At 44.1% G+C, this 21,900-nt stretch overlaps 1 protein-coding gene across 1 annotated transcript in view; it reads left to right on the top strand.

Annotated features, from left to right (window-relative positions):
• Nucleotides 1–21,900, top strand: part of LOC100875938 (uncharacterized) — a 182,824-nt gene that overhangs the window by 154,205 nt on the left and 6,719 nt on the right. The window contains exon 4 of the mRNA XM_076531996.1: nt 6,654–7,153. Coding sequence (XP_076388111.1) covers nt 6,654–7,153 — 500 coding nt within the window. The remainder of the gene's footprint in view (nt 1–6,653; nt 7,154–21,900) is intronic.

Raw genomic sequence — 21,900 nt, 5'->3', positions numbered from 1 at the left:
TGGGATCGTTTGTCCATCGTTGGTTGCTTTTCACGTAAGTTCTTGCCTGTGTGAGATATTTTTTCCTTTCGAAACGCATAAAAAAGATAGATAATTATTTTCGAAAGTTTCGTATCTTTTTATTGTGTACGCGTACGCGATGTTTCAGATTATTGATCTCGACTCTGATCTACGAACGTCAATGTACAACACGTGTTTGACAAATAAAGAGTGACGATTACTAAAGATACGCGTAACAACGTGGTATTCGAGTAGGCATAAATGTCGGGTGCGAAAGAACGATTCGAACAGGTACGTATTGTAACGTGACCATGATACAACATGGTATGACTCGACGCGACACACGCTAATTTAAAAGTAGCCATTGAAACGTTTGAGAAAGATAAAAATCAAGCACGAAATCGACGTTATCCTTGTTCGTATCGCGTAATGTCACTTAAACGACCAGGTAAAACACGAATAACCGACCAACCAGTCAGACTGGACCTTTTCCCGCGGCGCATGCAAGATGACGTGTTTAGCTATTCGTCCCAGGAAGTGAAGTCGTCGTCGTCGAGAATTGCGCAACCGGTATCCTTGTAATCTCCCTAACAACATAATAAGTGATTTCTTGCTTACTTTGTACGAACGATTTAATGGCGCCGGGAGACGTCCGGCGATCCACTGAAATTACCCGTTATAATGTATTCGTAAGCGATGGCAGTAAGGGTACGCTTTTAAATATCAGTTTACGGAGATACCTAATTATCCTTTCGATTCGCTTCGTATCAGCTACCTATCGTTCCAAACTGGAAAGGTTAAAAAATCGTGTAAAAACTGTGAAACCTCGAAAATCTCGATCTTTCGTATATTTAACGAACAACTTTGTCCACCGAAGAATTTTCTCTCGAAGTTTCTCTCGCAGTCGGCGAGTTCGAAAATCGGAAGGATCTTTCGGAAAGAAGAATTTGCAAAGAATACATGGGCGACACGCAACGTCTGAATTTAACCATCTGAACACGAAAACCGAATATACTTAGTCGACCTCGAAGAAAGTTAGACAGGACATTTTAGGTCAGCCCACGCCCACTGTCAAAAAGAAGAATCAAGGGTTTCGGCATTTTACCGGTCGGTCCAATCGTCATCGATTCGAAACTGTCCGTGTTCGTCCTCGCGTGACACTCTTCTCGATCGGAAGAGAGGCTATTTCGCAACGCTTTGCTCGAACAAGACGCTTATTACGTAACGGCCGACACTCGTCAACAGCCCTGACACGTTACTCGACGTTAAGATCGATCGAGCGACTCGATCGTCCTTCTCGTCAGGGACTAATCGACGTTCGCGTGCTTCTCAATTCCCTCCGAACATCGCGAAACTTGTTAAATTTCGCGCTTCCCGATCAGAAATTTATCTAATAGAAATTTTCACGAATACCATAAACCAATGCTACCGATATTCGGAAGTAAAAAATATAGTGGAAGAAAAAATGAAGAGTATAAGCAGTAAGTCTATTTCACGGAAAAAGAAGGCGAACGCTTCGAGTCGTAGCCGAGCAACCCCATGCAGAGACAACGCGTAGCCCCCTGGTTCGCTAACAAATGATAGTTTTGATAATTAGCGGCTCCTTTCGTTGCCGAGATCGGCGTCCCTTTAACCTACCACTAGTGTCAATGGACAGCAGGTGCCTGGCCATTGTCTAAAAGTGCACGATAACCGTGGAAGCGCGAATTCTTTTCGGAAAACGCGGCGTGACCGAGCTGTTGACAGGTTTCGTCGAACAATGGAACAAAAGTCCCGAGAGGGTGGCGCAAAAGAGACCGGTTCTGAGACAAAGCTCCACGAAATTCGACTTTTCGTCAAACGATCGGCCAGCATTTGCATGGATTTCTAAAAGAAGAGGTCTATCCTCTTCTTTTGCGCGATAACGCTGTATTAGTTACGGCAGAATCGAAAGGAAACCTTTTCTCTTTCGGGAATATACATATTTTCTGCGTAGCTTCGAGCGATACCGCAGAAATTTTAACATTCGCTTATTATGCGTTATATAATTATCGAATAATTTGATGAGCTTACGAATTCAAATTTTCGATTTTGCGTCCACAATAAATCCATGTAGAAAAGTTGTGATCGGGCGCACGATCGATTAATTATATCATACCGTGATCAAGGTTACCAATTACTTCCCGATAGATTTCCCGAAGTCGCGAAAGCAGTCCCTGCAGAATTCTCCGTCGAGGTTTCGTCTACGCGACATTCGATCCCACGGTTCGACTCGTCGATCGAAGCGTTCGACGTACGCGATATCGGAAGAAGGAACGTAAGTACGGATGGTAAAAGGAGATGATCGGTAGTACGGCGTCGACGCGAGCACAGTTTGTACAGTATTGTAAACAGCCAGTTCCCGAGGTTACAGGGCGCGAGTAAATGGTGTGTAAACCGTTGGCGGGTTCACCCTTGGCCCGAGTGGAGACCGTGCTGCCCTCCTCGCACTCCGCAAACTCCATTAAAACATTATCCACGTACCGATGCGCTCGGAAAATCAGACGCGACTATCCTGCCTTCGTGGCGTATTGATATTACGTCCCGGCATCATCGGGTCCTCTTGCACCCCGCCGGTTATGTATGCATGCACTCGAATCTCCATTTCGTGGCTGCCTATCCTCCTCCGGGTTGTGTCGGGCTTTCACAGCTTTTTATTTTTTGTCTAAAGGTCAAAAAGCACGCGAACCAACGTCAGGATTTTTGTTTTCGAAAAGCACGGAGGCGCGTCGCGTCGAAACTTTTATCGGACTCGACGCTGATGCGTCGGTTCGTGTGATCTCCGATAGAATTCTCTTTTTTCTCTCTGTTACTTTTGTTTCGGAAGCTTTATAGAGATAGAAAATGGTGTTTAGAAGGGCGATCGAATGATTAAAAGCGGGCAATGACAAGCATACTTCTTCGCTGCGTATAACGTTACATGGATGCGTTTCAAAATATCCAAAATATGATATCCCGAATCAACATCACCGATACGTTATCGTTACCGAATTATAAATTGTCCAACGACATTGTTATACGACCAACTAACAGGAACGACAAATTAGTCTTAAAAGTATAGGTAAAAAGCGTAACGTGTTACAGTCGGCTATGAAAAGGCGTTAAGAGCGACGTAATCGAAGATAAGTGGATAAGTTCTAAAAACGATAGTATGTCGTTGTTATAGGTGGCATATCGAGCCCTTTGGCGAGTTTGCGACTCCATGAGCGGTCTGACCCTCGCCTCGCTGCGAGCCCCACTCTTTGGATCAATAGAAATCACGAAGTCATCGCGATTGGGCGCCACTTGTCATTAATGACTCTTCGATTTTCGATTTAATTAAACCGCGATGACGATCTCGGCACCTAGTCGTCGGAACCCTTATAACGAACGGACATTGAAATCGTTTTTCTCAAATGAGTTTCGATCGATCTACCCGAGATTTCTTCGGTTTTCGCGTTTCGATTAAACTAGTGATTCGAGTCAACCGTAGTTCAAGTTGCACAAATTTTAATGTTATAATTTATCACGGTTTCAGATTTCCTATTATGCATATGTGTGTACATATGTACGTAGGTAAAAATCGAAGAATTAATATTGCGATTTAATAAAAGAAGCCGTAAAGTAGGCATTGTCAAGAATTGTTGGATAGCAATGATAAATAACAGGAAGGAAGCAGAAAGAGAGAGGTAAGGTAAAAGAGAACATTTCCCCTCCAATCAAATCCCTTCTTCCTTACGTTCTATTGTGATTTCCTGAGAATCACTCTGAAATTTTCACCGAGTTGTGTTATAGATGTCATAAAAATGTAAATATATGCAATTAGTAAGGATTATGTGATGCGAGGGCACCAGGAACAGGTGTTCATCGATCCGAGTACCAGATTACAGCTGAGAAATTTCAAATTCCAAATATGTTTCTCAGGATAAGTTTCAGTTAAAAGCAGAAAAGTTTTAACAATTTTCGACACGTATTCGTGTAACTAATAAAATTAATTTTAATATTTATTTTAACGAACAATGCGCTAAAGCGAATGAAAGTAAGTTGAAAAGCATGAAAATTGACCTGTACTATGAAATTCTCGTTTATCGTACAAAATGGTTGTTACGTCGAAAGAGAAGCACGTTCGTCAATTTATTTTTTCCCAACATGGCGATGTTTTTCCCGCGAATCACCATGGTAGTTGTTCGCGACAACGAATTTTCCGCCGAACGAACGTCGATGGAAGGGTGGTACACAGCTGTCGGTTGCGTTAGCTGGATTTGCGGATCGCATTTTTGCGAGACGCGAAACTCACCGTCCGTCGAATTTCACCGGATTTCGGTCACGGTATTGTACCGAGGGTCGATCAAATACAAACGAAACCTTTCATATAACGGCGAATCGCGACTTGCGTTTTATATGAAACGATCGTACCATTAATGATTCTCGTTACAGTTTTATTCCATATAATTTACACGTTTTCGACGAGAAATAAATATTTCCAAGTATACACGTAGGTTTCGATTCGTGAATCTAAAGAACGTATATAAAATTCGAAAAAATTGTATTATTATCGATTGCTAGGAAAAAGTGTATAGATCGTTCGAGTGCACCTGTTATAGGTAGACAAAATCGAATGCGCACAGGTGTCGCTAGTAATCAAGGAGGGTCAAAGATACATCGTCCACGGTTCAGTGTCGAATCACGGCAATTCACGAAAGAAACTTGTTAACCTTCCGCCGAGTTATTCGATTAATCGCGACCAGTCTATAAATTCACGATCGATGAAGCGGCGGATATAGAAGGGAGAAAGATTAACGCGCACCGTTTCGATTAATGTTTTCGTCGTATGCGAAACCCGGGAACGATAGCATCGTCGAGCGTGTCTGCGCGGTAAGAAGGCCCATAAACTTTCGTGTCCCGAGATAGGAATCGTCAGGTGCGAAAAGCGTGACGGTTCTGGAGGGAAAGCGCCTCGAGACCTTATGGCTGTTCCGACAACTATATACCAGAGTGTGGTGTCGGTGTCTCTGAGAAAGCAAAGGGGGGCCGCCGCACGGGAAACACCGTGTCCGCGGGCGTTTTCCCTCGTGAAACTCCATCGCGATTGTTGCACCCACACCTTCTGCATCATTCGGCTATAGGCATTGTTCAACGTTCAGACGTCAACCCACTTTGGACTTTTCCAATTTTCGAACATCGCAAATTTTCGATATTTCTTCTCCTACATTATTTTTTGTTTGCATTCTCGAAAACATTCGACATTATTTTACTCGAAATAATAAACAATTACTTACGATTTCGAAAGGTATCGAGTGGATATTCAATTTTTCGAAAATGTTTTCGTTCGATTGCATCGAATAGAAGCGCAGATACGTTCTTGGCGCGGAAAGAAAAATATCTACTTACTTACTATTTACTACTATCGATTGGAGCCCAGCCGGAAGCGAGGACATACGGGACGAGTAGTAAGTAAGTAGAGAGAACCGAACAGGCTGACTAGAGGCCGCGAACGACAGGAACAAAACGAAAGGACAGAAACACGCTTGACGAAGGGGTATAGGTGGGGGGCGGGGGTATCGGAGCGCGAGTAGAGTGGGAGGCAGAGTAGCGAGCGCGGAAGTCGGTGTTGTATAGGGGCAAGAGGGGTATTCCGTTTGCTCCGCCTGTCCCCACCTTTCACGCTCCTGAAACCTCCACATTTAGAGCTAGGCTACGCACACGACTACGGCTTGGACAGTCGTGTCACTTATTCCAAGGTGTACGTAATATACGTGGCTGCATATACAAAATGGACCAAACAATCGCTGGTCGTTTAGCCGTCAGACACCTGCGACTATCTTCGATTTTTAGGACTCTGACAGTTTTCACCCCCTAATTATACCAGTGTACCAACGAAACTGTCCTGACAATTCATTTTTTAATACGATAATGTTTCACAACATTGTTTTTATTAGAACTATTTTAAATAAAATATACGAAAAGTCCTGTAACGATCGTCAGCGACACTGCACGACGCTTGTCGGTTCGACGTTGTTAATATGTATTCATTGATGTACTGTTCGTACGCGTCCTATATCTATCGACTATACATTTAATTTCGAGACAGCGCCCAACGATGTCTCGTTGCAGGAAAAAGTATTTGCAGATTCGTCGAACCGTCTCTTCGGTGGATCAAAATATTGACAATACGTCGATATCTTCGTTCGTACGGTCAATAATACGAACAGAGTCGGATGTAGATATATTCGTAAATTTTGGCTCGCCGAAAGGCACGTATTGTTTCATCGATTTATAAGATAGCGTCGATCGTGAACGCGCGCGATAATATCGAATCCGCTACGACACGATAAATAAAGGCGTAAGAAAAGCGTGATGCTTGGTCGTCGCAGACTTCCCGGGTATCCCCGTTCGCCGACAAGATACTACGTATGCAATTAAATCGGTGGATTAAACCGTCTCGTCCAATAAGAAAAGTACATGTTCGAATAGGTGTTCCTATTACGGTATAACCAATCAGGCCCACATTCCATCCTCGCGCCAACTTTCCAGCTCCGCGCAATACCCAGAAAGAAGCGTATTCGGTGGGGTTGGTTTGTCCAGGGTCACCAACACATCCGCTAATCCGTACGATTCTGTTTCTAAGCCATCTCTCTTCCTCTCTGTTGTTGCAGCGTTGGCGCGTCTGTCGTCTGGTGGGGATGTCGTCTCCAGCCCCCGTGCCGTTGGTAGGGATGACAGGAGCGTTGGAGGGAGGGTAAAGCAGGCGACGCCGACGACCACGGTGACGACGACGACGACGACGATGACCGCGTCGAGGGAAGGAGGTGTCTGTGGAGGTGGTGGTGGGTGCGTTAGCGAGGGTGGTGGGGGCTCGAGCGGTGGGGAAGGAAGGGTCGCGGGTGGGGGTGGCAGTCAGGATGGTGGTGGCAGTGTTGGTGGTGGAGGCGATGTCGCGGAGAAGGAGGAGAGGCCACCGGCTTCAGAGAGTGTCGAGCCGACGGCCGCGTTTGACGTCGCATCCCTCGTACTCTACGGCTCGCGCGCACTACCGATACGCCTTAAGATCTTGCTCGATCAGTTGTTCAACCAGTTGCAGCACGCGCAAGTGACACGTTTACTAGCCGCTTTCGGCTGGACGTACGAGGATTACACGCGAGGATACATACTGCAGGTGAGTCCACCCATTTAACACGTAGGCCCGTTAGCGTTTAGGCGTAGGAGCTCGTCTCCCGCGTGTGTGACTCGAACGAGTTTCGACCAAGTGACATCTCTAGTAGTATTATCCAGCTATTTGCCCGCGCGATAGTGCCAAGTGGATAGGCTAAAAGCGTCTTTGTTTATTCGAACTACCGTGTCCGTTATCGTTGCTCCGTTAGGGTTTAAGCATAGGACCCGGCTCGTCGTTCTCGCGTGTGACTCGCGGGTGATCCGAGACCGAGTGACATCCTTCGTTGACGTATCGCCCGCGTGGCATTGTGAAGTGGATAGGCTAACCGTTTTTGCCCTACCGTGTCGCTGCTCCGTTAACGTTTAGGAGACCGATCGAATCCTGTCCGTCGTTCGCGCCTGTGACACTCGCGGAGTGACATCGTTCGTAGACGTGCTGCTCGACGATTTGCCCTCGTGGTTATCCCGACTCTTCGTTTCTTTCTATCGCCTCCTCGTCGTTGTCCAGAGATTTATGTCGTGCCGCTCCGCAGATCCAGAATACCTCCTCGCTAACGATGCTCCTAATCGAACAAGTGGACGATGAATCAGACTCGGACGTAGGTACATAATTGCAACGTGCCGACAGTATGACGTGATCGAAGCAGACAACGAAGTGACAAGTTGAAGAAAACGATCGATAAAGTACTGCTGTTGTGGTACGACGCTTGGACAAAAGTGGAGTAGGACGAGTGACAGGTATCGCGGGATGCGGTGTGCCCAACGAACTATTCGAGCATCGAAATTTCACGATGTTTCAAGGATTTGGGCCAAAATAGGTCGATCCGCGAACGAGACATTGGTGACGTTGACGTGATCTTCGGTGACGCGTGAAAATTTCGCCAAGTGGAACATCGACAGTGTCTTAGAGCTACGCGAAAACGTGGCGCAACGCGGAACAGTGAACAACGACTCGAACAGAAAATTGTTTTCAAATTGTCCGAACAGTGATTTGAAAGTGCGCGGCGACCAAGTGTTCGGTGTATCGGTCGTATCGGGACACGAGACTGAAACTGTCGATAAGAGTGCTGTTGTGCAATTGTTAAAAAGGAGAATCGGTTGATCGACTCGGAGTATCGTGCAACGCGTTACAACGCGAGTGTTTTGAACGACGTAAAGAAAGAACTGACAGGGTCGATCAAATAATCGAGGCGTAAACTTTCGAAATTGTTACGTTTACGCGAAACGAAGTTGCCGATTCCGTGGATAAATCCGTCGTTTCGGAAGGAGTGTCTTGGCAGTGATTCAAAGCAAGTGTTACCTGTTAGAGGAAAAAGACGTTCGTTCTTTTCTCGCGAAATTGAACAGTCGTAGATCAACGTTTCGAAAAATGTCATCGATCGCGCGAAAATAATTGACGAGTCTCGATGACACGGGAAAACGAGGTCGTGTTTTGTCAGTGATGGAAAGTGTCGCTTAACAATTTTCCGTATGTTAAGGTGGATCGATCTGCTTTCGAGAAAATCGATCTGTCGCTGATTCGCGTTGACGGTTTAAGAGAAACGCTAAACGCGAGGCAACAATGTTGGATAAACCCGTTTCGATGAATCATATGTTAATGGTAACAGAACCGCGAGATTATACAATTTCATCCTTTAAGTATTCATTTATTTCTTGATCGCGTTTCAATTAGAAAATATCGGATTTGTTAAATAGTTTGGTCACACACATGTTTGATCACACATTTTATAATTTACGACATCGGTGATAATCCTACGAAAATAATTAACCACCGAGCCTGCGTCAATAATAATCCGGACGAACAAAATGTATGACAGGATATTTCGACTAAATAAGTTAGCGAATCTCTGATACTTTACAGCGTATCAGAACGTACATTAAAAAATGACCCATTTTCAAATTATAATCAATAGAATAATATAGATTAAAGTCGCGAGCAATGTTCGCGTATCGATTCTGAAACAAAGATATAAATATTTGGCTTCTTAAGTATGCTTTACGTATAGAGTATTGCACTTTTTTGCTTAAGAAATTGATCTAAGTGCATTGCAACAGCGATGACGAGACTTCGATAGAAATCGATTGTTTCTCTTCTGAAAAATGATCTCTAATTAAGGCGGTTCGATTCGAAAAATAATGAATCCATGTTGATGACGCGTAATTAAGCGACGTAAAAAAAGACAGTAAGCGATATCACCGATCTACCGTTCGAACGATCTCTCGTGGATGATTAACAGTGGACTCTGGATTAATCTCGAGTCAGCCTAATAAAACGTATAAAATGTACCGACGAAAAGTTAAGTGTCGAATCTTTGAACGAGAGGGATTGACATAATCGTTGGAAATATAAAAGGATGGTACACGGTCTGTTATATTAGCACCGATGAGACCGTAGGGGCAGAGAATTGCAATTAATGGGTTGACAAGTAAATTTGCGAGGCTCTCGCGTGTTTCGAAAGAGAACTTACAAAGAATTAACGATTGAAACGATGCGGACCTAGGTTAAAAATTGCCACTTGTAAACTTTTTTAATAAATAACTCTATATACGAAATGGAACTCGGAGTCGCAAATTTAGTTGTCAGTCCGATAATGATATGACTCGATAACTAAAAGAAGAAATAGTTTAAGAAAAGGTTTTACGGCGGTGAATGAAGGCTAACATTATTTTGATTTATTTGGCCGAGGCAACGCAAGATGGCAAGTGCAAAAGTTAATTTGAAAAATGAAAGGATCGTAGGTTGATTAATCAGGATTATAAGGTGTCCCAAGGTGCACGGTGATTTCCAGCGTGGCGCGTTGAACGCGTTAAGATCGAACGGCGACGATGTAGCGGAATCGAGCGGAAATCATGTGGTCCCGAGGTCGTCCCGCGTTCCTGGGAAACTCGTCGTCCGTTCGATCCGTGGAAGCTCGAAAATACACGCTGGACCCGTCCACGGGCTGAGCATTAATCTCCGTGGCGGGCCGCTAGCGTTAGAAAATGGCCAGTATCCGTGTAAACTGAATTGCGCCGATGTCAGCGTGAAATTAAAACGTATGGAAAACCGGTTTCTCGAACGATGCCGCTCGGCTCGACGCTGCTCGACGCGGCTCGACGCGGCGTGTAGCGACATGGAGCGGTGTGGAGCGGTGTGGAGCGACGTAGAGCGGCACACACGCCACTCGCTTTGCTCGCTCGCTGTCCGCATGCCTCTGCGTCGCCCCGGAATTTAATCGACCGATGAATTCCGCGGCTGTTCGCGGTCACGCTCGAATCCTCTTCTTCTTTGCTCTTTGACCGTTCGCGGTACCAACGTCCTCGCTAATATATCGACACCGAATACACGGCTTGGGAGCCTGCCACTCGATATATGGACATCTTCGAGGCTTCCTTTCTCTATTGCGCGCGCCAGAGATTGTAGGCGACAGTACGATTCTCCTTGGTGTCGCGACGAGTGTCGTACTTTGAGATTAAACGAATAACGTTGCGGTCTTTACCATCGAACACAGTCTTCTCTTTTAGAGTGGCATATTTTAACATATTCCATTACTCTGAATCCGTTGTATGAAACGGATTCATATAACGAGTTTGTATTTTACGTGAAAAAGATGTAAAAATTGATGATTAGGAATGGTAGAATATAAAGTAAAAACGTTATTCCGGTGAGAAATTTGTAACTACGAAGTATATTCGAAATGCGATGAAATATCAATGAACGAATTGAAACTTCTAGCTTCGAATTGCTGTCTCGCCACGCCTCGACATTATAGAAATTTCGTCGGATGCGCTAATAACGCGTCCCGATGCTTCGCGTCCGAACGAGAAAGTCGACGGATATTTATACAGGCTTAACACGCAAAACTCAAGTTACATTCGATACTTTCACTGTATATGAATCGCTCTAGCACGATGCAATTTCAGTTGTTCGACGAGTCGCCTCGTCTCCTAAATGCACGAACGCGTTTGCAAAAAGCGCGCAGGAATTGTTCGCGCGAATTCGACAACCACGCTTGTAAAACTATTTTTTCCGACGTCGGTAACTGTCGAAAGATAGAAAAAAATTGTCGGTTTTCCAAGCATCTTAGTTCGCTAGAAGTTCGCGAAAAAAGAAGTAGGTTAATCACTCTCGAAACGGATTACGTAACTCTAAACTACTTGGATTTGGTACAGTCGAGTGCGAATTGTCGAATTCTGTTCGTTTTCCTGTCCTCGATAGAGGAGCAAATAAACGATCTCTAAGAATAATAGATAGAATTTATTTCCTCGCGTTGGAGGAATGTTATTTCGACGATCCTTCTTTGACCGATCAATATTATGAATGTACGGTTCTGGTTTCAAAAGATCAAAATAAAAATTCATCGTCCAAGAAGGACGATTCTTCCTGAAATTACGATTCTGTCGCAGGATTCGAGGTAAATGTCAAGGAGAATAGAAACCTGTTCTTCGTATCGCAGGATTATCGAAAGAAACAAACGTAATCGTTTGTATAAAACAGGTCTGAACAACTCGCGCTTTCTGGGCAAGTGTTATGAACCAATGTCGCGCGAAGGATTACTCTGTAAATCTAAAAGATCGAAACGAGCATTTCGTACTCGCGCAAAATTTCTCTTCCTTCTTCGATTCGTTTCAACGTGTGACTAAACGAAATTGATAGATTCGCCCGTTTTCGAGCCCCGTAGCAATCGACGCGTTAAGATACGAGAGTGACTTAAGCAAAGGATATCGAACGGTGAGAGGAAACATCGTGAAAGCTCGACTCGATAAAAAGCGGATTCCAAGCAGAAACGAGCGGCGTGCGTGCGACACCACGATGATTCGTGACTCGTTCGCGTTCCTCGATCATCAGCTTGCCAGCGACAAAGAAGTTAATGTCTTTTTAAACGCGTCTTCTCGCTATCAACGTGGCAGATTTGACGTTCGATCCAGGAACGTTAATGGACGACGTTGTCCCGAATGCACGCGACATATTCTCGAGCAATTATCGCGATATTCTTCAGGCAAGAAGGTGATAATTTCGCGTTTCACCTGCACAGCTTGTCACTTATCGCTGCCTCTAGTTACGACCGCTCACCGATGCGATGTCGCCAGCATTTTTTATCCGGTTTTTCTTGAACATTTTCGACTGTACAACCATTAGCTGATTCGTTGAACAACTGTTACAAACGCACGAATGGTTTATCGGTAATTTCTTAATAATTCTGGTTTTTCGAATAAAATGTTACGCTCGTGTGTGCGTGCGTGATTATAATCGTTTGTCAGGTTTTCATCTCGTGGAGAACGACGTTGATCGCCTTAGAAGACATTCGCAAGCATCTGTAAATATCTTTCCGTAAGAACAGTATGGTAGTTAACGAGTTATCCTTTGTTGAAAACGGCACGAACGTAATAAACGAAGGAGCATCGAATAAAGTTGGAATCGAACGATGTCCATCGCAGATGTTAAGTTATTCCGCTATCGTGTCCCATCTTCCCGGAAAAGCAGAGAAACAGAGAGGGAGGGGACGCGAAGGTGGAAACGGTAAATCATACGGTGGCGTCGCGTCGGCCCGTATCGAGTACGTTTCACGTAGTGGAAGGCAATTTCGCACGACAAGCAGCTCGGCTGTACGGTTTGCACCGTGGAATCCGGTAGAGTTTCGCTGGGAGCAGAAGCGTTGCAGTTTAACTGCGGATGCCTTTAGAACGCAAAACCGCCTGTATCGTGCGCCGTGCGCCACTCTCAGATTTACGAGCGAATTCTGAGCCGGCGAATCGTTGGCCCCGAAGCGAGACGAGTCGATGGCCCTTTGTCGAACAGAGCGTTCATCGACTTTCGAACGTTCCGCGAGAGAACGAAAAATCGGAAACAAACTGCTCCCGCACGAGGTATCGTCTTTAATGCTCCGCTCGATGTAAATATCGCGGTTTCTACAACTATTATGCGAAGCAATCTCGAATCGCTTATTCTATGCAACGCGTAATAGCGAGCTGAATTCGAATTTCAGATTTTCGAACGTTCTTACGACTGACCCGAGATACCGTTAAACATTATGCTCCATTATTACGATATTCAATTTTCTTCCTGTTACGCTATCTAAACGAACAGATTAACACAGTTTCACAATTTTCTTCGACATTTTATTCGATCGTATAATACAATCGTGTGAAAATCAGTTAATAAACTACAAGTTACTCGTTACGTAGTATATTTGCGTTTCAAGTACGCTATCGTACATGTAAAACCTTTCGCGCGACTATTCGAATTAATTAGTAAAAAAAAAAAAAAGGAATTGTCGAGGAAATTAAATGAAGATAATCCGTGGAATCTTCGAAGATCGTCTTAATCGAGATTAAGAGGATGGGAGCGGAATAAATCGAACGTGTCCAGGTGGCTATCGCGGTCGTGCCGTTCGATAACATCGCGACCGATCGAGAACGCCGATTTATTATCCGCTGTCTCGTTGACAGCCGTAATTGTAGTACATTTTCCTTCTTTCTTTTTCTTGTTATTAGCGCAACTATTCATCGGCGGGACGTTGATTTTTCCCGCAGGCCACGTCAGCCGTGAAAGGGCCGCAGGCAACCGTGACGAATTTATCCGCGAACCGCGAACGCTCGGAACCGAACGATTCGAATGGAAAACGAAAGTGACGAGCCTTTGACGGCTCGATGCTCTTCTCGAACAAAGGACGCCACTGTATTTTCACAAAACGGAAAGACCGAGTTCAACTTCGTCCCGACGCGACCGAACCAAATTTCCTACCTTCGAAACCAATTTTGCAGCTGAAGCTAACGAACCTTCGAAATCGAATTTTAACGATAATCGTTGTTCGAAAATAGCCACAGATGATATCGGAGACGTCGAGCTGGCAATTTTCCTTTTATAAATTCAGAGACGTATAGCTGCCGAAACATGTTTGATGTTTCTGAAAAGAAATTCGTTCGAATCGAACAATTCGTTAGATCGAAAGCGAATAGTCGCGAGGCGGAGACCGTAAACTGGCGAAGATGATAGTTTCGAATCAATCGACCTGTCATTACTCTCCACCTCGACGATAGGTGGAATGATCGAAAACCGTATATTACGGAGCATTCCGGACCACGACGAATCGCATTTTCGTTCGCACACTTTCAAATTCTAAGAAAACTACAGGAATTGCTTATTCCGAGTGAATTCTGATCATCGAACGTCGTGTTTACTCCAACGGTAATTAATACGAAGCGTTTAATACCGTTTACCATCGATTATATTCGATCGATTAATATTACTTATTAAAAATGTTGCGAATATATCCGCCACCTGCGCCAATCTATGTAATACGTTACACAAATGTGTGAGTCACTGTATAGTAGCTATAGAAAGGAGTTGTATTAAAGCGATCGAACGATGATAAGCCTGGAAAGAGAAATGAAGCTCTGGGTCTGGCAGGGAACAGATGAAAGGAGAGAAGAGGAGGATCGGGTCGATCGTTGGCGCGGAAACGCAAAAGCGATCGGCTCGAGGGAAATTAAAACTCGAACGTGGCGTTTATTTGGGCTACCGATCCGACGAATTCGACGCGATTCGAAAAGGGAAAAGAAAGGGAAAAGGCCCAGAGACCCGAAAGATTACGGGGTGCTTCGAGGCCAGGCCAGGGTCGAACTCTGATTGCTTCGCGAATTCTCTATTCGTGGCTGGAACTTATCGATTCTTCTCGAATTTCTGCCTGTCCCTTTTTCAACTTCCTATTCTTCCTGTCGTTTTTATTTCCTAATTAATTACTCTATGCCTGTAATAATTCTATAAATATTGTAGCTATGTAACGCAATGATCTGTAACTAATACGATCAGCGGATAGATTCGAAACGAACTGTTTAACAATCGCTGTTACGATCGCATTATTCGAACATTGTAATCGTCGATGTTCGTCGTATACGATGTCGCGCATCGATCAAAATTTTATTCGTTATGTCCTCTCGCGATACATTTGTCACCTGTCAACAGAGAATATGGCCGAGTTTATTAAATATATTTATTAAGAGGACACATCTTCGTTAAACATGATATTCATTGTCACTCAAATATCAATATCGACGTTTTGCTTAGCAAGGTAGCGAGTCGCCTGTTCCTGTTATGTACATGTACATGTTATGTGTAGAAGAAAAATCGACTTTTTGATCAATTTAATACGCTTTAAAAATAAAATAATCGAAGCTTATTTACTCGATTATACGTATAATATATCGAGACTCGAAGCGTGCGTTTAGCTGCGGGTAAGAGCGTCTATAAATATTCATAAAATTTCATCCGTGTACGAAGAAAATTCAGCACGAAGAAATTAGCCTAAATTGTTGATAGTTCCCTCGTAAACAGATTCGTAAATCGGCAAGTCCTTCCGATCCGCTTAATCCTGCAAAGAAACGATCGCGTTTCGTATGCAAATGAAATCCACGCGTTTAAAGCACGGACGGAAGTCGGCGTCGATTCCAGGGGACGTTCTCGAGGCTAGTCGCCCAGGGCCAAGTCGAGAATTATTATTACCCCGTGATAATGGCAGCGTTAAACGCAGGGAACGGCTCGATCAAAGTCACATTGTTCATCTTACGATGGAAGACGCGCGCTCCACTGAAAAAATAAAGAGAAAAATTCTGTTCCGATAGCAATCGTTAATAGCCGGTTCTCATAGCCATTGCCGTAGCATCGGTTCCGAAACGTCCTCGTCCTCGTCCTTGTGGACGACAGGACGAGCAGGTATTAATGATCGCGAGGACCGCGAGCGGTACATCGATTCGGTGTCCGATCCTGGCTATCGATAACGTTCCATCCATTTTTTTTCCTATTATACTAATGCGTAATGTCAGTGTTTATTGTTCTCGAAGGACACGAGCACCATCGGTTCTCTAAACGATTCGAAAAGGCTCCTCTTTTTGGCTAGTGTCTTTAAATTTGTATTCTAAGTTTTTGCTCATAATGAAATAGAAAAAATAGAAAAAGAAAGGATCCGTGATGGTGTTGCCGTGGCCAACAAGCATCGAAATCACCACGCGTAGGCATCGATTTCAAACAATCATCCGTAAAACCGTATCGTGCCAATCTCGTCCATCTTGTTCTATAAAAAAAAACACGAGGCCAGACTAGTGTTATAAGCATGCATTAGACTCTTTAGAAAGTACCGATCTACACATTTATCTTTCCATCTGGAAGTTCGAATAACGAGCATCGAAATCATCTATCTCGACGCGTGTCAAAAAAGAAGAAGATCGACGTTTAAGGAATAATAATGAAAGGAATAGATTTCAGAAGGAGAAACGCGGTAATGGTCTGGGACATAAGCGCAGAGGAGCGAGCTCTCTGTTTGCGATAGAGATAGCGGAGGAGGTACGGAGAGACGCGTAAAGGGAAGAGAGACTGCAGGTAGCTGCAATCCAATTTAAAGGCGGATATCCACGCGAGATCTTCACGATTTCTACACACGAATAAGACGCCGAGCATCGGCCGTGAAATCATATGCGGTGTCCAGTCACGGATGGCATTGCCGTCGATCGTTGTTTCTCCTTTCGGAGGGAAAAGCGAGCGGCTAGATTCGTTGCCGTTCACGCCGACAGATGACACCACCTGCTGGAACACCGACATTAACGTTACCCTAAAAGCGTCAACCTACGAAGAGCTAAATTAGTTGACTCTTCGATAGAATAGTCGGAATATTATAGCATTCCTGCTTCGGTAGACCCATGTAGTATAACATAAAATATCTCCTATAAATGAATTTCAGAAGCTTCGAGAGAATCAATTAATTTGTATTTTGATATCGCAGGAGTGGTTGGTATCTTCGAACGATACCAACAACGAACGGAATCAATCGACTCGGCCAAGATTCGATATCGAAAATTAACAAGCGAAAACTGATATTAAAACGAAAGAAATAAAATTGGCTACTAGTGCTTGCATAATGTTCGCGATTTTTTGTGAAGAAAGAGAAGACGTTTTTAGACTTTGAAAAACATCGTCGCTTTAATAACGAAGATATAATATCGCCGAAAGTAAATGGTACAAAACGGATACACAGCGGCGAAATTTTTGTTAAGAACAGCAGAAATAATGAGAAAAGGAACTCCTCGATTGCTCGTAAAAGTTGATTGAACACGGGAACAAAAATAATCGAACAACCATCAAAGTCGCGAGCTTAAAACCTGAAGAAAGCTAAAAAGCTTCGCGAAACGAGTTTCATCGATAAAGTCGAAATAATTTCTTCGGCGTGACGAACGATGACGACAGCTGGTAATTATAAGGAACTTAATTGAAGAACTAATTGGATGATAATAGATAGAGAATTGCCTTTAAGAAACTAGGGACTGTGCCTGATGTTATGTACTTATTTAATTACTCGGTTCGCGCCTAATTAACCCTTTTTTATTGCTCGATATCATCTCTTTCCGTGTTTCTTGTTTTTTTTTTTTTTTTCAATGGAAAGTCGAATTTTATTAAACTGAACGTATCGTGACTATCGTTACGTTCGAAAATACGTTTATTTTCCAATATGCTTTTGTTCAACTTTATTCAGGATTTGTGAATTATATTTGGAATTTTACATTTACAATAATAAATGTTAACTGTAGCTGAGAGAATGTGTGACAGCGAATGTGTTGAAATCTAGAAGAAATAGATTGAAAAAAAATGCGATAAGATTGTCGTGTTAAATTAAATAATTTGTTGGTAACAATAGCAGCGGTAGAAATGATTTCGTTGATTCGCGAATGGACGCGCAACCTGAGGCGTCGAAACATGGCGAAATGAAAATGCGAGGCGTCGAGCTCCCCGCATTGTTGCGATTATGCATTGCGCAATGCACCGCGCATCGCTAACACCTTCAATTGCGACCGCGATACATTTTCTACCCTCGGAAAAATATAAAACTTTTGTCCCATCCGACAACAAACAGACTATGTACAAATTTAAAAAGTATTTAGAAACGTGTCGTCGGTCGTAAACACGATTTAAAGGCAGGGTTTCGCTTAGCTCGTTCGTTTCCGCAATAAAGGCGATTGTGCGCGGCCGATTTCATTAGCGTGGCTGATTTTTCCGTGAGAAGACGGCCAAGAGGAGCGCGAGACCACGTTTCAAGCGGGTTAAACGCGATTCGCATCGTTCTGATTCTCACAGGGCCGCATGATTTATTATTTTTTTTTTTCTTTTTTCTTTTCGTTGGGACCAGCAGCCTTCCTAGTCAGGCGTTTCCTTTCTTTTGTTTACGTCTTAGAACCTTTAAACTCGATCACGATCCGTAATTATCGTTGATTTGGAAAAGTTTTAACGCTATGCTCTATATGGCCACTTTTCATATCGGCAGCATCACGCTCTACACTGTCACCGAATTTGTAAACATTTCCATCTTTTCTTATTACTTCAGATCACAACTGTCATTTTTACGGCTTCCACCACAGAAGTCTGCAGCAAGTAGCAAGGCTTTGCGATACAATCTTCATTTTGTATCCTTTTTACGTCTATAAATTGTAAATAATAGATAAGGTTTCAATGAATAAAAGTATATAAAAACACCTGTTGTATCCTTGGCATTTTCCCCCTAAAAAAAAACAGTTGTTAAAGTCAGCTACATTTTGTGACTTCCAAAGTGGCGTGACCCCTTAAAACGGAGAAAAACAACGAGAGCAGGCATTTTTGTATGGTTAGAAGAAACTGATAGCCCGAAGGAAGTAGTTTGCGCGGGAAAAAGAGACATTCTAGCGTGCGGAAAGATATTACCGATTATACGGTATCAACGATTTAGCGATTGCCCTGGTGTACGCGTGATTTCGCTAATTCGACTGTTACCGCTTTGCTCAGAGGCTCGTGTGTGTTCGATCATTATCCATTGCCTGCGAGCGAATTCGCTCTTCGGTTTGCTGTTCTTTCAATCTCGTTCGTTTGCTCTTTTCGTTTCTTTTTCGCTTCCTTTTTTTCTACCTCTTTACATTTTCGATTCTGTTTTCTTTTCTTTTTTCGTGGGGAGGGCTTCTGTGCAATTTAAATATCCACACGTGCGTGGAATTTTTTGAAACTTGGCTAAGCGAAGCGTTATCCGCTTCAAGGTAATTTCGCGTCACTTTTAATAGCGTTAGAAGAGTAACAGATACTTACTCGAATCGGAATGCTAACGAACCGATTTAAGGCAACTTGTACATCACTCGTACGACGTCGCGTTATGTTTGCATGAAAATAGTGAAAAAAGTAATCGATCGACAAAAACGACAAGCGCGTTCTCTCGGATTTCCTTGGATCCCTTAACGAATTTGCTAGACTGTGTGGAGATTTTCCGTAGAGGAAGCTACCGCGGTACTGTTCGTGGGCGAAAATTAATTTGAACGGAGGTAATAGGAAAAGAGCGAATAACCGAAGGGATGATCGCTTCCCAGGCTCGAAGGATCTCCCGGCTCGAGTATCGGCTCGCGTGCGGAATTAAATTCGAGTCCCACGGTGCACACGGTAGTATTGCATTCTCAGACACGACCGTTTAGGTCCTGGCGTTCCTTTCACGTAACGACGAACGTTTAGCCGATTCGAGGAACTCCTTTTCACTCGACGGATCCGCGTTGGTCACGCACACGCGCCAAACTCGCGACGAGTCCTCTTCTTCGACGGAACATTCCTCCGCCAGAATGGTCGCAACGACTCTTAGGAAAATTCTTATGGGAAAAACGCGACTCTCCGTGTTTCTAGGACTTCTGTGTCCGGAAGTCGATGAGAAAACGAGCGATCGTTTTTCTGCTCGCGACGCTGTTTAAAGGTGAAAGTGGAGAATACGAGGGAATCTAGTGTTTTTTCTCCATGGGGGACCTCGATTTTCCCAGAGACGACGTCGGGATATGGAGCTGTGTCGTTCGCGAACTTTTCTACGAGTTGTTTTTAACGAAATCGTTAACTTCCGTCTCGTTTTTAGCGATCGAGAAAGGACAGGTTCTATTTTTACACAGGTTATGGGGAGAAAACGCGAATATTTGGAATCGAGAGGGTCGGAGTCTTTCGAGGAAAGTAACTAGAGACTCACGATCGAAACTACTCGACTGCTATTGCTTTATAATTTCCAAGAGAATTTCGAGCTAGCTGTAAATCGAAGGGAAGGCAGAGCGTCGCGTCGCGTCGGTTCGAACGATTACAACTGTTAAACGATGAAGCGCGGATTAACGTTCGAGTTAATTCCGCTATAGATCTTCTGCTCTAACGCTGTAATTCTGCCGCGAATGGTCGAGTGGAGAATTACGGGACACGGCTAGGACACGAGGACACTGACCTCGCAGAAAACAGAATTTTAAACGAAAGAATTTTAACACGGTCCCGTCAAGTGTTTCCTTAAAAGATCGTTAATAAATTGTGAGAACAAGCAAAAAATCAGTTTGAAAAAGTCTCTAATTCCGTGACACTCTGGTGCAAAACGTTTCTAGCAACAACAAAGATCGGCTTTTTCACGGAAGAAACGTCCGTGATTTTTGTTTCGACCGAATCGCGCGATGTCCAGAGAATTTCAAACAACGCAAAAAAAACCAGACTCGCGAAAATCCGACGAACGATTAACAAATTTTCCTTAAACGCAGCGTGTCGTCTCGCCAAACTCCACAACATTGAGCTTTCGCGTCTCTTTCTTCGATTTTGCGGTTACGCCCCGCTAAATATAAAACCGTTCGACGAAACCTAACATCGACGACGTCGCCGTGAAACCATCGATGTTTGAACGGCTCTATTATTCTTTCGACGGGCAGCCGAACGTTGCGAGAGAATCGTTTAACGAGTTTGACAATTTCTTCTCGCGAACTTTTACGAGTGTAACGGAGCAAGCATCGTCGTCAGAGAATCTGTTCATTCTGCTATTCCGGTATTCCGCGTTAGGAAGTTGATCTTCGATAAAAACAGGAAACGCGAAGTGGCTCGTTTTGTCGTGCACATGGCATTCGTAAGATGGCTCGTGCCAGAAGAGTGGATTGTTGTCGGATTCGGGGCCGTCGCGTCGGTTGTTCGGTCAGCTCGGCGCGAAAAATAACGCGGCGCAGCACGAAACGATGTGGCTCGATCGGATTTGGATCGGAGTCGACGTCGACGTCGGCGTTGGCGTCGGTCGTGAGTTCACGCCGGTTGTACGTCGTTCGCGGCCGCGTGTGCGTGCTTGAAGAAATATACAGCCGGGACGCGAAAAGCGTCGCGCCGCTGGCCGTCCGTCCTGCGTTACGTCGAGCTCGCCGGTATGCGTAAATATACAAGACGAAGCGAGTGAGACAAGCTTACGGCCCCGCGATCTATATACGCTGCCCACCCTGATTTTATATATGAATCCGTGACTCGACAGTCGATACGTGACGCTTACCCTCCGAATTCGACCAACACCGTTTTCGTCTTATTCAACGTGTTGCGTCTTCTCCTTTCGAGACGTCTCTCTGCCGATAATCGTGTAAAATACTTTGAAAATTTTCTCTTTCTAACAGTATCTTCGTTTCTCGCGAAAGAGAAATAACGAGTAAAGATGAAAGATTATTTCGGTTTTTAATAAAGTTCAGAGGTGAAGGAAACGAAAGAAAAGAAAAAGAACGTTGCAGAAATTCCAGCTGCTAATTATCGCAATAATTGGAAAGTCCAAGGGAACAGACCGAATCGACGTTTCTCGTTCGAGATCCTCGGTTTACGAGCAATCGAGCGTAAAAACGAAAATTCTTATCACGCCCTGTTAATCGATCGCTAAGAAATGCTCTTGACTTTCGACGAAGAACAGGTGTGTCGAAATTCAAGGAACGCCAGAAGAGAAAACTACGTAAAACGACCTCGGTGTC

The sequence above is a fragment of the Megachile rotundata genome, chromosome 5 (genome assembly GCF_050947335.1).
Source record: "Megachile rotundata isolate GNS110a chromosome 5, iyMegRotu1, whole genome shotgun sequence".
Lineage (NCBI taxonomy): Eukaryota > Metazoa > Arthropoda > Insecta > Hymenoptera > Megachilidae > Megachile > Megachile rotundata.
The sequence above is the reverse complement of the archived record's forward strand: the minus strand, read 5'-3'. Positions and strand labels throughout refer to the sequence as shown.